Source organism: Aphelocoma coerulescens, assembly GCF_041296385.1.
Source record: "Aphelocoma coerulescens isolate FSJ_1873_10779 chromosome W unlocalized genomic scaffold, UR_Acoe_1.0 ChrW_unloc_scaf_4, whole genome shotgun sequence".
Taxonomy (NCBI): Eukaryota; Metazoa; Chordata; class Aves; order Passeriformes; family Corvidae; genus Aphelocoma; species Aphelocoma coerulescens.
In genome coordinates, this window is record NW_027184083.1 from 1,718,534 (window position 1) to 1,733,948 (window position 15,415).

General features: G+C 40.0%; 1 protein-coding gene across 5 annotated transcripts in view; it reads left to right on the forward strand.

Annotated features, from left to right (window-relative positions):
• The window catches only part of LOC138102900 (ceramide transfer protein-like), a 294,805-nt gene that overhangs the window by 239,294 nt on the left and 40,096 nt on the right, over nt 1-15,415 (forward strand). For 4 of the 5 annotated variants that reach the window (XR_011147606.1, XM_069000676.1, XM_069000677.1 and 1 more), the window contains 4 exons: nt 787-894; nt 1,652-1,790; nt 3,344-3,427; nt 11,376-11,533. Coding sequence is in view for 4 of the 5 variants with exons in the window: in XM_069000676.1 (XP_068856777.1) it covers nt 787-894; nt 1,652-1,790; nt 3,344-3,427; nt 11,376-11,533 (489 nt within the window). In the remaining variant the exon portion in view is untranslated. The remainder of the gene's footprint in view (nt 1-786; nt 895-1,651; nt 1,791-3,343; nt 3,428-11,375; nt 11,534-15,415) is intronic. The other variant, XM_069000678.1, reaches the window with a different exon arrangement.

Consider the following 15,415-nt stretch of genomic DNA (forward strand, 5'->3'; position numbering starts at 1 on the left):
CAGAAGTCCAGATAGATGGCATCTGTAGCCCTTCCCTTGTCCTCTGATGTAGTCACTCCATCATAGAAGCCCACTAAGTTTGTCAGGCAGGACTTGCCCTTGGTGAAGCCATGCCGGCTGTGCTGAATCACCTCCCTGTCCTCCATGTGCCTTAGAATAGCTTCCAGGAGAATCTCTTCCATTATTTTCCCAGTCACAGAGGTGAGGCTGACAGGTCAGTAGTTCTCAGGGTCCTCCTGGGATGAAGAAAGTTCATAGAAATGAATACTATAAAGACTGGTACAGTAGTTAGGGAATGAGATTTTCCAACACTGACTTACATTCTCTTTCAGGGTTTTTCTTCTCCTTTGCCATGTGTGGGTCATTTTATGTTAACCTTTAGGAAAATATTCTTCTTACAGTTCCTCACTGTCTTCTTCTGTTTTACTTGTGAGGACATTTGTCAAACTTATTTTTTTTTTATATTTTTCATGCTATTTTAATCAATAGATATTTTTCATTTTTTTGCATTATTTAATTAGTTACTCTTTTAGGGGTACACAATAAATTGCAGATAACTACTTTTTTTCCAGATAAACATAATAACAAAAGAAAGATTCATAGTAACTTTACAGTTACTACATCAGCATCTTAAACTTCCAGACACAATCCAAGTTATTAAGCCGTAGCTGCTTCCTGACAAGAAACAAATGGGCTAGTTTAGAGGAGATATTAAACTTGCTTTCACTAGTTCTTTTTTTATTAAAAGCCTCAACACTCTACTTTTGTGTGTGGTTTGGTTTTTAGACGGAATCTGGCTATGCATCAGAGTCAAGTTTACGACGCCATGGCTCCATGGTGTCTCTTGTTTCTGGAGCAAGTGGATACTCTGCAACATCCACCTCTTCATTCAAGGTTAGTGAATAACATTTTCTTAGTATTGGTGTTTAAATAACACACAAAACTAGGAAGTAAATAAGCTATGTGAAGACTTGTTCACACAATTATAAGAAAAAACCCTAAGCAAATCTTTGGTTTATTATGTGTTAGTAATTCAGCATGTAATGATGAACAGATCATACAGGAAACTTTTTAATGCCTCTATGCAGTTAACCCTCTTAAATTATGGCAAGGAAATCAAACCTGTGGGAGGATTTATTAGTCTTTCTTAGCGTACTTTTGAGAAAATCAGGGCTTCTAAATGAAAGGAAATGCTGATTTTGTGACTTGACAAATGACAGCTTTCTTTGTTTCATGTGTATAAATATTTAACATTTGAAATTGGTTGGGGCAGAAGAGGAGCAGCACAAGAAAGGAGGGAGTAAAGGCTAGAACAAAGATTTTTAACTAGAACTGACTGTTTTCAGGCAAATAGGTATAAACCTCATAGTATGTAAGATTGTGTTTTTAACAAACTTTTATTGAATGCTCTAAAGTAGCAGATAAAGTCAAGATGAAAAATTGAGACCAGTGGACATAATGAGTAAGAAACACTTTTATACAGTTTCTTATGTTCTAACATTAACAGTATTTCATAGCTGCTGGTATCTGAAATTTCTTTGGTGTGCTTAAAGAATTTGTTCTTCATAATTGCAGAAATCCTTTTTTCTTGGCATTGAACTATTGCTGAGCCTGTAGAAGCATTTGAGCCTTTTTTTGCTTGTATTTCCAGAAGGGCCATAGCTTACGTGAAAAGCTTGCAGAAATGGAAACCTTTAGAGACATTTTGTGTAGACAAGTTGATACTTTACAGAAATACTTTGATGCCTGTGCAGATGCAGTTTCCAAAGATGAACTCCAGAGGGATAAAGGTAAAACTGTAATTGAGAACTATTATCTCCATAGAATTTAACTTTTTACACAGTAATAGCTCTTGAAATAGTTACTATAGCATTTGATACCATATAAATGAAGTATGTATCTTAAATTTAGTCTTTAGTAATGGGATCAATCATAGATATTTCTGCATACATTGTGTTAACTATTTTCACTTCAGAAGTTGGATTCCCATAAAAATCTGCTTAACTTAAATATTGACCTCTAGCTGTCAATTGTATAAATGATCTTTTAAGCATTTGATGTTATATAACAATAATTGTTTACCCCATAACATGAATCCAAATTTGTTTACTGCTATGTCTCTGTCATGGTTTAACTCCAGCTGGCAACCAAGTACCATGCATCTGCTTGCTCACTTCCCCTTCACTCCCAATGGGATGGGGAGGAGAATCAGGAAAGAAAATAGAAGCCATGGGTTGAGAAAAGAACAGTTTATTTGAAACAAAGTAAAAGATAATAATAATAATAATAATTGTAATAAGAAGGAGAGGGAGAGAGGGAAATATAACCCAAGAAAGACAAGTGATGCACAATATAATTGCTCACCACCCACTGACCGATGCCCAGCCCATTCACTAGCTGTGATCAGCCCCCTCTTCTAGGTAACGCCCCCCAGTTTATATACTGGGTATGACATTCTATGGTGTGGAATATCCCTTTGGCCAGTTCTGGTCACCTGTCCCGCCCATGCTTCCTCCCAGCCTTTTGTGCAGCTCCTCACTGGCAGAGCATGAGACACTGAAAAGTCCTTGACTTAGGTAAGCACTACTTAGCAACAACCAAAACATCAGTGTGTTATCAACATTATTCTCATACTGAATCCAAAACACAGCTCTGTACCAGCTATTGAGAAGAAAATGAACTCTATCCCAGCCAAAACCAGTCTCTTATCTTTATTTTGAAAAGCAATAGGTTATTAGTTTTAATAGGAACAATACATTCTTTAAAAAAGGCAAAGGTTCTGCTGTAATGAATGCTACTGAGATGTATTGCCTGTAGCTTGAGCACTGAGTGCACACTGGAAGTCCTAGTAGACTCAGGTGTGGATGTCTACATCTCTCTGAATTGTTCTTCCCAGAGCACAGCTTGTTGTATTCATGCACTCTTCTGAGGCATTAATATTCATTCCCACATTTGTTCTGGCAGCCTGAAACTTTTGATAATGAGAAACCAATAGATAAGTACCATTCCACTTCTTTGAGAACTTTCTAGTGTAAAAGAGTAGATAGTTGATCAACAGTGGCTCCTTGCTTATCCAGTTGTAACACCAAGATAATGTTCTTCTTACCATCAAATCAAGTGCTAAATTTCAACATTGAGCAAATGTTAGTCTCCTGATGGTTTCTGAAAGTAATGTTGATAGTGGTCAAAAAAAAAGAAGAGAAGGTGAGAGAAGGTGTGTGTCATGACATAGGAAAAAATCTTAAATGCTGCTTAGCCATGAAGATGCTCTTAATTCTTTTTTGCATACTAAAGACTTGGGAAAGCTTTCTCACTCCCATAACACACACTTTCTCACATTTAGTGGTAGAAGATGATGAAGATGATTTCCCTGTGATGCGTTCTGATGGGGATCTTTTACATAACAGTAACAGCAGTAAGGAAAAATGTAAGTGTGTCAACTTTTTCACTGAAAATTCATATGAATGGTATGATAAGTCTGATACAAGATGGGTATTTATGTTCTTTTCTAAGCAGAAAATTACAAGAATAGTTATTTGAATGTATGTGACGGGACATTCTTATTCGTGTTAAGATAATCATGAAAAGCAGTTAAGGAATTATAATCTGAGTTATTCTTAATTCACACAAATATTAATGCAAGACTGTCAAGCTGGAATTTCCTATTCTGTGTCCAAAGCCATTTCCACTACAAAAATCTGTTGAAACAGCTGCATCATTTGTATACTGTGAACTGAGATTTGTAACAAACAATTGCAGTTATTCTTGCAAGTATTATCTGCTTTAGGAATGTGGTGAAGCACAATGCTTTTCCAGTTTGGTGTGCTCCATTATGGTTTTTCTAAATTCTATGTCTATGTATTGATTAAGTCAACACTTACTGAATATCACTCATCCGAGTTTTAGCACTTTTAAAAACTGTATTTTTCAGTGTTATGCTGAACAGAATTCTGATTTTTATTCTTATCTTAAATGATCTGGTTATAGTCATTGTACTCACTGTATCCATTCAGTAAATGTGAATTCCTCATGCAAGTCTTGCTTTTTTAGAAATCTGATACATCTGGCCTGCCAGAAGTTGTATATGCATTTTAAAAATTTAATTTGCATTCTTCTTATACTTTCTCTTGTTTCCTGTCTGAAACTATTTCCATATTGACATTCTATAATGGTTGACAATTCAGTATTTGTTAGACTTTGGTTCACAAAATTTTGAAGCAGTACAGTTGCAAATCCGATGGAATCTCCAAAGGAAGTACTTAGCAAAAGCATTTTTAAAATTGTAGACACTTTCTTCAAGAATCTGAAAAATATATGTGCAAAATAAGCCTTTTCTGTCTTCTGTTTTCTTTTACCTGGCTCTAGTTCCCCATGTGTTGCATGTTTCTTTACTGTATTTAAGTTTTCTTTCTAGATTGTTGCCAAAACTGTTAGAAGGAAAGGAATTGGAAGGAGTTACAGTATACTTCCAGAGAACTAAAAATATGGCTAGATTTTTTTTTCATCATATAAAGTGCGTGCTCTGCTAAAGATTAATTGTAGTGCTCAGGAGAGGGTATTTCAAGGACCCAAAAGGGCAGCATTGGGCTTTTGGGATAGCTGCTGTAGAGACAGAGGAAATTAGTTGAATACCTTGCCTGGTCTCTCAGAGGACCCTTCTGCTGTGGGACTGTTGAAGGTTAAAGAAGAACAGGTACTGATCACTACCACAACAGTGCACCGTTGATAATACTGCACCAACCGGGACTCCGTGACCCCCATCCATGAGATGATTCATGAACCGGAGAGCCAGGGAGTGATCAGGAAGGCTTGCTCACCCTTTCATAGTCTTAAATGGCCAGTGTGTAAGTCCAGTGGAGAGTGGAGGCTGACAGTAGACTATCATGGCCTGAACGAAGTCACACTATGCCTGAGTGCTGTTGTGCCAGACATGCTGGAACTTCAGTACGAACTGGAGTCCAAGGCAGCTAATGGGTTTTTCTCCATTCCTTTAGCAGCACAGTGCAGGCCACAGTTTGCTTTCACCTGGAGGGGTGTGCAGTACACCTGGAACCAGCTGCCCCAGGGGTGGAAAAACAGCCTCACTATTTGCCGTGGACTGATCCAGGCTGCACTAGGAAAGGATGATGCTCCTGAACACCTGCAGTAAATCGATGACATCATCATATGGGGCAACAGAGCAGAGGAAGTTTTTGAGAAAGGGGAGAAGGTAATCCAAATCCTCCTGAAAGACGTTTTTGCCATAAAACAAAGTAAGGTCAAGAGATCTGCCAAGGAAATTCAGTTTTGAGGAGTGAAATGGAAAGATGGATGTAAACAGATTCCAGTGGATGTGGTCAACAAAATAGCTGCTATGTCCCCCATGACCAGCAAGAAGGAAACACAGGCTTTCTTAGGTGCTGTGGGTTTTTGGAAAATGCATATTCCAGAGTACAGTCAGATTGCAAGCCCTCTCTATCTTGTGACACAGAAGAAAAATGATTTCAAATGAGGCCCTGAACAAGAACAAGCTTTTGAACAAATTAAACAGCAGATTGTTCATGCAGTAGCCCTTGGGCCAGTCAGGACAGGACAGGATGTAAAAAGCATGCTCTACACTGCAGCCAGGGAGAATGGTCCTTCCCAGAGCCTCTGGCAGAAAATACCTGGGGACACTTGAGGATGGCCCCTGGGGTTCTGGAGTCAGGGATACAAAGGATCCAAGGCCTGCTACACCCCAACTAAAAAAGAGATCCTGGCAGCTTATGAAGGGGTTGGAGCTGCTTCAGAAGTGATTGGCACCAAAGCACAGCTCCTCCTGGCACCACGATCACCAGAGCTGGGCTGGATATTCAAAGGGAAAGTCCCTTCCGCACATTATGCCACTGATGCTACGTGGAGTAAATGAGTCATTGAAGTGTTGGGGTTCGTCCCCCCTGCCATGTAGCCCTGGGGAGAGGCACGTGGTTTCCTTAGCCCCTGGTCAGCCTCATTCCCCATTGGTTGTTTGGTGTTCCCCTGCGCGGGGAAGGACCCTTGGGTCTCGTGACTGTGGCAGTTCCTAGGCAACCTCCGGCCATGCAGTTGGAGAAATAAACAGCTCTGAAACATCTATCAAGAATCTGTCCATATATATTTCTTTTCCACGGGCCTCCTTGTTTGATACATCGTGTTACAGTATTCCCCACTGTAGCAGGGCATGCTGTTCACACAGCTAACTTGAATAGGAAACCCCAATCACTCAGGGATCTTGAAGATCATCATGAATTGGCCTGAAGGAGAAAATTTTGGACTATCATCAGAAGAGAAGCAGGTGACACATGCTGAGGAGGCCTCACCATATAATCAGGTACCAGAAAATGAAAAGTGACATGCTCTCTTTACTGACAGTTCCTGCTGTATTGTAGGGACAAACTGAAAATGGAAAGCTGCTGTATCAAGTCCTATGTGGTGAATTGCAGAAGCTACTGAGGGACAAGGTGGATCAAGTCAGATTGCAGAGCTGAAAGACGTCCAGCTGGCTTTAGATATCGCTGAGCGAAAGAAATGGCCAACGCTCTACCTCTACACTGACTTGTGGATGGTAGCAAATGCTCTGTGGGGGTGGCTGAAGCAATGGAAAAAGACCAATTGGCAGTGAAGAAGTAAACACACCTGGGATGCCAAAGTGTGACAAGACATTACTACCTGGGTAGAGAAGTTGGCTCTAAAAGTCCATCATGTAGATGCACACATACCCAAGCGCTGGGCTACTGAAGAGCATTGCAACAATGGACAGGTAGATCAAGCTACCAAGGCTAAAGTGTCTCAGGTAGATCTGAAATGGAAATATAAGGGTGAATTATTTCTGGCTTGATGGGCCCACAATGCCTCAGGTCATTAAGGAAGAGATGCAACATACGGATGGGCTCATGACTGAGGGGTGAACTTATCCATGAACACCATCTCCCAGGTTATCCATAAGTGTGAAATATGTGCTTCAATCAAACAGGCCAAGTTGGTAAAGCCTCTGTGATATGGGGGATGATGGCTAAAATATAAATATGGGGACGCCTGGCAGATCAATTACATCACACTCCCGCAAACCTGCGAAGGCAAACACTACATGCTTACAGTGGTGGAAACAACCATGGGATGGCTGAAGATGGATCTTGTGCCTCACACCACTGCCCAGAACACCATCTTGGGCCTTGAGAAGCAAGTCCTGTGGCCACATGGCACTCCAGAAAGATTTGAGTCAGACAACGGAACTCATTGCAAAAACAGCCTCATAGACACCTGGGCTAGAGAGCATGGTATTGAGTGGGTGTATCATATTCCCTATCACACACCAGCCTCTGGAAAGATGGAATGATGTAATGGACTGTTAAAAACCACATCGAAAGCAATGGGCGGTGGGACCTTCAAACATTGGGATCTACATTTAGTGAAGGTCACCTGGTTAGTTAACACTAGAGGCTCCACCAATCAAGCCAGCTCTGCCTAATCAGAACCTCTGCATACTGTGGAAGGGGATAATGTCCCCATGGTGCATATGAGGAATGTGTTAGGGAAGACAGCTTGGATTAGTCCTGTTTCAAGCAGAGGCAAACCCATGGGCATGGGATTCTTTTTGCTCAAGGACCTGGGTGCACTTGGTGGGAAATGCAGAGGGACAGAGAAACATGATATATACCTCAAGGTGATTTGATATTTGGGTGAGAACCATCTGTAATGTTGAATTCCATATGTAATATGGGTTGTTGAATGACACTGACACTGTATGTCGTAAATACCATGGACAATGAGTATGAACTGGTCCAGTTACACCAGTCATGGACTAAAATAATTCAACAAACATCTTGGGGGTATTTCCAGTGACTACTGAAATAATACCTGTACTTGTGCATAGCTATATGTATATATATGTATATAGTTGAAAGGTATGAAATCTGGGCATGATGGTAATGGTAATAAGGGATGGATAATATCTTGGGTACAGAAACAAGGGGGTGGAGTTTTTTTGCTGTCTATTCAATACCATCCATGTCACTGATGGGGGGTGTGGTTTTGGAAGGGAAAAAGCCAAGGCTGGAAATAGGAAGTTTTTCATTTCTTTTTCTGGGCTCGTTCTGGAGAGGGTGTGGGACTGGGACTGCTATTGCTGCTGCCACAACTCCACTGCACCAGAGAGTGAGTCCCTGCACCCACACCACCGCTGCCACCACCCTGGAGAGAGAGCCCCTGCAGTGGGGCCCGAGCTGTGCCAGGTGGTGCAAAGTCAGCATTTCAGCAGCACAACTCCTCATTTGGATGAACTAGCTTTCCAAGTTTCTTTTTGTCCCTGTTTTGTTTTTGGGCTGGGAGGAAAAAGTTAAGCTGTGAGAGCCTCCCGATATAACTTTTTGTTTTTCCAAATACCATGTTGCCCCAGTCCAGGGCCAGTAACCATTTTGCCTTTGTCTGGGAAACCACGCCAGGTGCCATCTTTGGGAGGCGTTTTTGTTTGTTCAGTGGTGAGTGCCCTTTTGTGGGTAAAACTGTCTCTTCTGTACATTCTTTTATTAACATTGTGTAGGTATTGCAATTTTTCAGTAAATTGTAATTTCAATTTATAATCTCTCCTAGTGTTCCTCCATTATCGGAAGGGGCAGGAGAAAAAGGGAGCATCTTGAGTGGATTTAATTTTCTAGCTTGGTTCTAAACTAGTAGAGTTCTCTAGGTCTTTGAGCGAAAGTTAAAAAGAGCACTATGAAGGTATTCAAATTTACTGCTCATTTTCCAATTAGAAAATCTGGTAACTGAAACAATTATCATTTGTATAAAGCACCAAGGGAGATCCTGGCTGATGCACATTTACCCAGTGGGATTTCAGAATCTAAGAATGTAGAATCTTGATCAGGAAGTGTTGCCATTCATCTGCTCAGGATTTGGGTTTAAATTATGTAGGAATAAGAGCAGTAGGTGGTACTTAAGGGAACCTCTTTGAAGATGGAAGGTGGTTTTGTACTGAAACTACAAAGATGGAAATGGTACAGAGACTGAAAGAAAATTTTTATATAAAACACAGTGGGATATGTGTTGGATTTTAATGCTTTGAATGGAGGAAGAATATTCACCAACATACTGCTGGAATAATGAGATTATTTTTAGAGGAAAACTAATTATATTGATACTATTGGTATCCACAGAATATCAGCAACAGTACGTATAAATAAATGGGTTGTGTACCAAAGCATTTCTCTTTCATTTAGAATTAGTTTAATGGCATAAGATGTTAAGAGAAAAGATAAAGGAACTTTGTTTTTCTACTTAATGTCTTTTAAAACTAGTCTTTCATTTCAGTGGAAAACAGATTTGATTGAACAGGTGATTTTTGGAACATCTGGGAAAGTATTACAAACAGCATCTTATGAATAAGAAGGCACAACCGATCTATCCTAACAAACAGAGGTGTGTAGGAGAGAAGGGCTGAAGAGCTATTGAAGAAGGCTAAAACATGCTATGAAAAATCCATTATAAGAAAGGCAAGAGAAAACAATTAATGAATAAAGCAAAATTATTAAGAGATAGGATAATTAAAAAGAAACCACTTGGAAGATGTTGAAGTTAAAGTAGAAGAAAAATCATACTGCTGCTTCTTTCAATTGGCTACATACCGTTTGATCTCTAGGCAAGAGCAGTTGCAATGATAAGAACACTTTTCTATTAGCCTTTAACTTGAACCTACAGATCTCCTGATGCAAGATTTAATTTTGAAATTTGATGACACTGAAACTGCAAACTCTGTATGTATCACTGCTACTTTGAGACTAGTTATTAAAGAATTACTTAGAATACATGATGATTGAAACTGTGTGGAAGTATTAATGAGCTGTAAATGAGACCTAAAGACATCCAGGAAAAAAAGCTGGCTTTTTTTCAGGAAATGAGGCTACTTTGCTGCATCTCCCTTGCAGTTTACCATAGATTTATGAAATTATTTTATACTGTTGCAGTGAGTGGTAATTTCTTCAGTGTGTCTAGCATGTTGCATACTTAAGAGAGAAATCACATGTATAAGCAGCGTAGCTGTGCTGGTAAGCCTGCACATGAACATGGTCTACACCAGCATGACATATTAGCAGTATAAACTGCATTTTTCCCTCTGTAGCTGTTAGGGGGAGGGAGAGCTCATTATTGCTTCTGAAACAGACTGATCTTTCTTTCTTTCACTCCCATTGTCTATATCCTTTTAGGGAGTATTCTTGATTACATGAAACAAAAAGATAAGCTGTGTTCTACCATAGTATGTATGTTTACTGAGGTATTTGAAGTAGTGTGTGGTATGTAAACATGTTTGAGAAAGTTTGATTCCTTCTGAAAGAAGGGCATATAAAACCTCTGGAGACTTGAACCATGTCTTAAGATCATGTGATGCTTGCTTTCTGTTCCTTAAGTGTAGATATTGTGGTCTACTATTAGAGAACAGCAGTTGCATTTCTCTTCTCTGCAAGAACTGAGATGCTTGAAAGCTCTGCTTTTTACCCTTGCAGATTGATATTGCATAAATTTACACAAATAATTATGTTTACTCTTTAAACCATAACAGTGACACATTGACAAACTGACAGACCAGGAAAAGAAAGCAATATCCAAGTGGGTGATAAGTCATCAGGTTGCCCCATGGCATAGCAGGAGTTACTTTAACTTGCTTGGCTCAGCTTCAACATGAGTGTTACTTCTGCTTTCTAATATTTTCTGACATTATTGCTTAGTGTTTGATTTGTTATTCTGTCAACCTACATATGAGTTTGACATAGAATAGGTACTTTTTTGTCACACATTTTAAGTGACTTGTTTAAATAGCCTTAGTAACAGATGGCCTGGTTGACAGCAAGAAGTAGTTGTTGGAACTACAAAACATCACAGTACTTGGATAATTCAACATAGTTGATACTTTTATATCATACCTTTTTATGTAGTGGTTTTTAAATCTATAGTTACCTGCTTAAAGCAGCCTTGAAATGTTACCTTTGGTGTTTCATTGCTTTTTGAAATTGTTTCTTTCTTAGTGCTGTATTGGATATGTTTTAAGGCTGTTCTGTATTAATTAGGCCCAACTTCAAGCTGTCAAACTGCTATTGTTACAAAGTATTCCCACTCCCTCCACCCACATGATTTGCAGAGTAATACAGCATTACAAGCAGACTTGAAATACAGTATAGCAAGATGAAGCTGAGGGATGTGTTTTTCTTTTTAAATCTCTTTCCTTATCCAGTGAATAGTTGAAAATTATTAGTACTTTTGATTTTTATTTTTAAATTAAATTTCTAGCCAGTCTATTTTCTTCAAACAGTGATAATATAAAGCATACATGTAAAATGCTTGTTTGAGTTTAAGGCAGTTATCAGTGAATAATTCATATTTGGTTTTAGTGTTTCCATATGTGACACCCAAAGGAATTAATGGCATAGACTTTAAAGGAGAAGCCATAACTTTCAAGGCAACTACTGCTGGAATACTTGCTACACTCTCTCATTGTATTGAACTCATGGTCAAACATGAAGAAAGTTGGCAAAAAAGACTAGATAAGGTAAGATCATTTTTCTTTAACTTTTGTTGAAAAAATTGTTTCTTCAGCTTAAAATTGAAATTTCAAATTAGTTGGTTTAAACTTTATTATTCCAGGTATTACTTTTATTTTTATGTACAGCATTTATTAATTTTAGATGCTTTCATTATTGATTACTCCTTTAACATGTTAAAACCTCCTTTTGTTGGTGATACAGTAACATTATTCATCATATTTTTTCTTTTCCCAGCCCTTGTTCAGAGAGTATTCCTATATTTTTAATACTATAAAGAACCTGATAGTATTCTACAGTAATAAGTGTATTGCTTGCAGCCCTCTAAAAGAGACCTAATTATCCATGCTTGCAAAATGATGTGCAAATCTCTGAAATGTTTTGTGATAAGAAATTGTGACAGAACTGAGGAGAACAACCAGTTCTAACGTTAAAGGTCTAAGATACAGTTATTTCACTTACCTTTAGGAGACTAAAGAGATTAATTTAAGTAATATTTTATACCAATTGGTTAATTTTTGGGGTGGGGTGGGGCTGATATTATAATATGTTATTCTTATGGCAGTGATAGTTCATGGTAAGCCTATTCAACCACTATAGCAACTTGAAAGGAGCAGTGTCTTCTTTCTTCAGATGAGATGTTCTAGAAACATGGCAAGGTTGTACTTCAGGCTTTGATTTCTAGAATCATGCCATCACTGGCTGGTGTCCTGTACAGTCCTTTAGCCATTGTTGTCTTGTTTTTAATTTAGCATATTTCCATATGGTGTATATCACATTTCAAATCTTACTCAATATGTGTTAGTGGTACGCAATTCAAAGAATGAAGTTATTCAGGCAAAATACAACCACGTTTGAATCCTTGCCCATGTCTCCTGGCTCTTTGTATGTCAAAGACCTGGTCCTATCTAACTGTATTGTGACTTCTGTCAACATTTAATTTATTATTGTTACATGTAGGTAGTTGGAGGAATTATAGCAGACCTAACACTTGAAGCTTGTTCATAGGATTGTAGGGTAATTCAGGTTAGAAGAGACCATCTCTAGTACAACCTCCTGCTTAAAGGAAGGACAGTTTGAATCAGACCGGGTTGATCATGGATTTATCAAGTCTCATTTCAAATCTCCAAGGCTGAAGACTGCAGAGCATTTCTGAGCAGCCTGTTCTGATGCTCAACTGCTGTTATATATCCACTTGGAGCAGCTCTTATTCTAGTATCTGCCTATTGTTTTTCCTCTTCCTACTATAGACCGCTGTGAAGAGTCTGGCTCAGTTTGTTGATGACCTCCTTGGAGGTATTGGAAGGCTACTAAGTCCCCCCACAAAAGCCTTCTCTATTCCAGACTAAGTAAACACAGTTCACTCTTGCTGATCACAGTTTGCTTACAGCATGGATGAAGTGATTTTTTCTTGTCAGTAGGTTAGTATATGTTATTACAGAATAATATGTTAGTATAGAATTTGGTTTAGATTAGTTATTTGTCATATTTTTCTTCTGTGGACTAACTTTAAAGCACTTGTTTTCTTAAAAATTCAAACCTAAATTTCACTTTCACTCATACAGAATCATAGAATCATTTATGTTTAAAAAGACCTCTAAGGTCATTGAGTCCAACCTTTGAGTGATCACCACCTTGTCAACTAGACCATGGCACTAAGTGCTGCGTCCAGTTGTTTCTTGAACACCTCCAGGGATGGTGATTCCACCATGTCCCTGGGCATTCCGTTCCAATGCTTAACAACCCTTTCCATAAAGAAATTCTTCCTGATGTCCAACCTGAACCTTGCCTGATGCAGCTTGAGACTATGTCCTCTTGTCCTGTTACTAGTTGCCTAGAAGAGGCTGACCCCCACCTGGCTACAACCTCCTTTCAGGTAGTTGTAGAGAGTGATAAAGTCACCCTTGAGCCTCCTTTTTCCAGATTAAGCTCCCTCAGTCTCTCATCATCAGACTTGTGCTCCAGACCCTTCACCAGCTCTGTTGCCCTTCTCTGGACTTGCTCCAGCATCTCAGTGTCCTTGTAGTGAGGGGCCCAGAACTGGACACAGCAGTCGAGGTGTGGCGTCACCAGTGTGTCTTGGGGTGACTTTATATGTATCCCATATTGCTGCCCTATACCCAGAAATTAACTTTGTGTGACCTTGAACAAGCTGCAAACTGCTTTGAAAAAGTTTTGCTCAGTTTTTCCTTCCCCCTCTCAGGCTCAGTTTAGAGGCATAGAAAGGCACAGAGATAGCAATTTTTTTTTTCCCCAGCTGTGGCAGGGAAGCGAGGAAGCACCCAGCTTGCTGCTTTCCAGTCAGCTTTTGGCCAGTTGTTCAGTTTTCTTTTTCTCCAGAGAGAGACTGAGAGTTGAACTTTGTTTTTCCTTCCCTGGAATTTCGGATTGTCTCCCTTTTCTACTGGACTGCTTCAACCCAGAGCACATCAGGAAGACTTTCCACCAGGCACAGAGGGTCTGGCCCTGGGCCAAGCCCCAGCTCCAAGGAGACCAAAGGGAGGACTCTAACACTTTCCCAGGTTTTTTTCTCCACAGCAAGAGATTTTATTATTTAGCATTATTTTCCTTTCCCCGTGTGTTTGGTAAATAAATAGTTTTATCTCCTTCACTTTCCTTCGAGGAAAATTTATTTTTCCCGAACCTGGTGGGGGAGGGGTGGTTGTGCCTTCTCTCAGAGTATATATTTCTAAATTTGGCCAAACCAGAACACAGTGCCAAGTACAGGAGGAAAAACACTTCCCTGGTCCTGCTGGCCACACTATTGTTGATACAGGCCAGGATGGCATTGGCTTTCTTGGCCGCATGAGTGCATGCTGACTCATGTTCAGCTGTTGTTGACCAGCATTCCCAGGTCCTTTTTTGTGCTGGGAAGCTTTTCAGACACTCTTCCTCAAGACTGTAGCACTGCATGGGATTGTTGTGGCCTAAGTGCAGGACCCAATACTTGGTCTTGTTGAATCTCATACCATTGGCTTCGGCCCATCAATCCAGCCTGTCCAGATCCTTCTGTAGAGCCTTCCTACCCTTCAGCAGATCAACACTCCCAGCCCAACTTGGGTGAAGTCTGTGAACTTACTGAGGATACACTTGATCCACTCTTCCAGATCATTGATAGATATTAAACAGGACTGGCCCCAATATTGAGCCTTGAGGAACTCCACTAGTGACTAGCCAGCCACCAACCACGTGTGACACCATTTACCATCACACTAACTCAGGGCCTGGACACCCAGCCAGTTTTTAACCCAATGAAGAGTGTACCTGTCCAAGCCATGGATTGCCAGCTTTTCCAGGAGAATGCCATTGGAGACAGTATCAAAGACTTTTCTGAAGTCCAGGTAGACAACATCCACAGCCTTCTCCTCATCCATAAGGTGGGTCACCTGGTCATAAAAGGAAATCAGGTTGGTCAGGCAGGACCTGCCTTTCCTAAACCCATCCCGGCTAGGTCTGATCCTTTGGTTGTCCTCTATATGCCATATGATGGCATTCAAGATGATCTGTTCCATAACCTTGCCAGACACTGAGATCAGGGGGACAGGCCTGTAGTTCCCCAGATCCTCCTTCTGACCCCTCTTGTGGATGGGCATCACATCGGCCAACCTCTGTCCGTTTCTCGCGCTTTCACGTGTCGGAGGAAAATAACTTTCAGGGATGGGACTATGCAACTACACGAATTTATTATTTAAAATAACAAACGCATCAGTAGAGGCGTGAGATTTTACAACACCTCCGAGTAATGGCGACTAGTCACAAGATTTAGGGTTACATCGTAATTTATAACTTTCTAATCCACTAGATACTTAAAACGACACTTAGATTAATGACCTATCACCTGTGGCACTTCTCACTGCAGTGCAGCTATGTCTTGACCAATAACTTCTCAT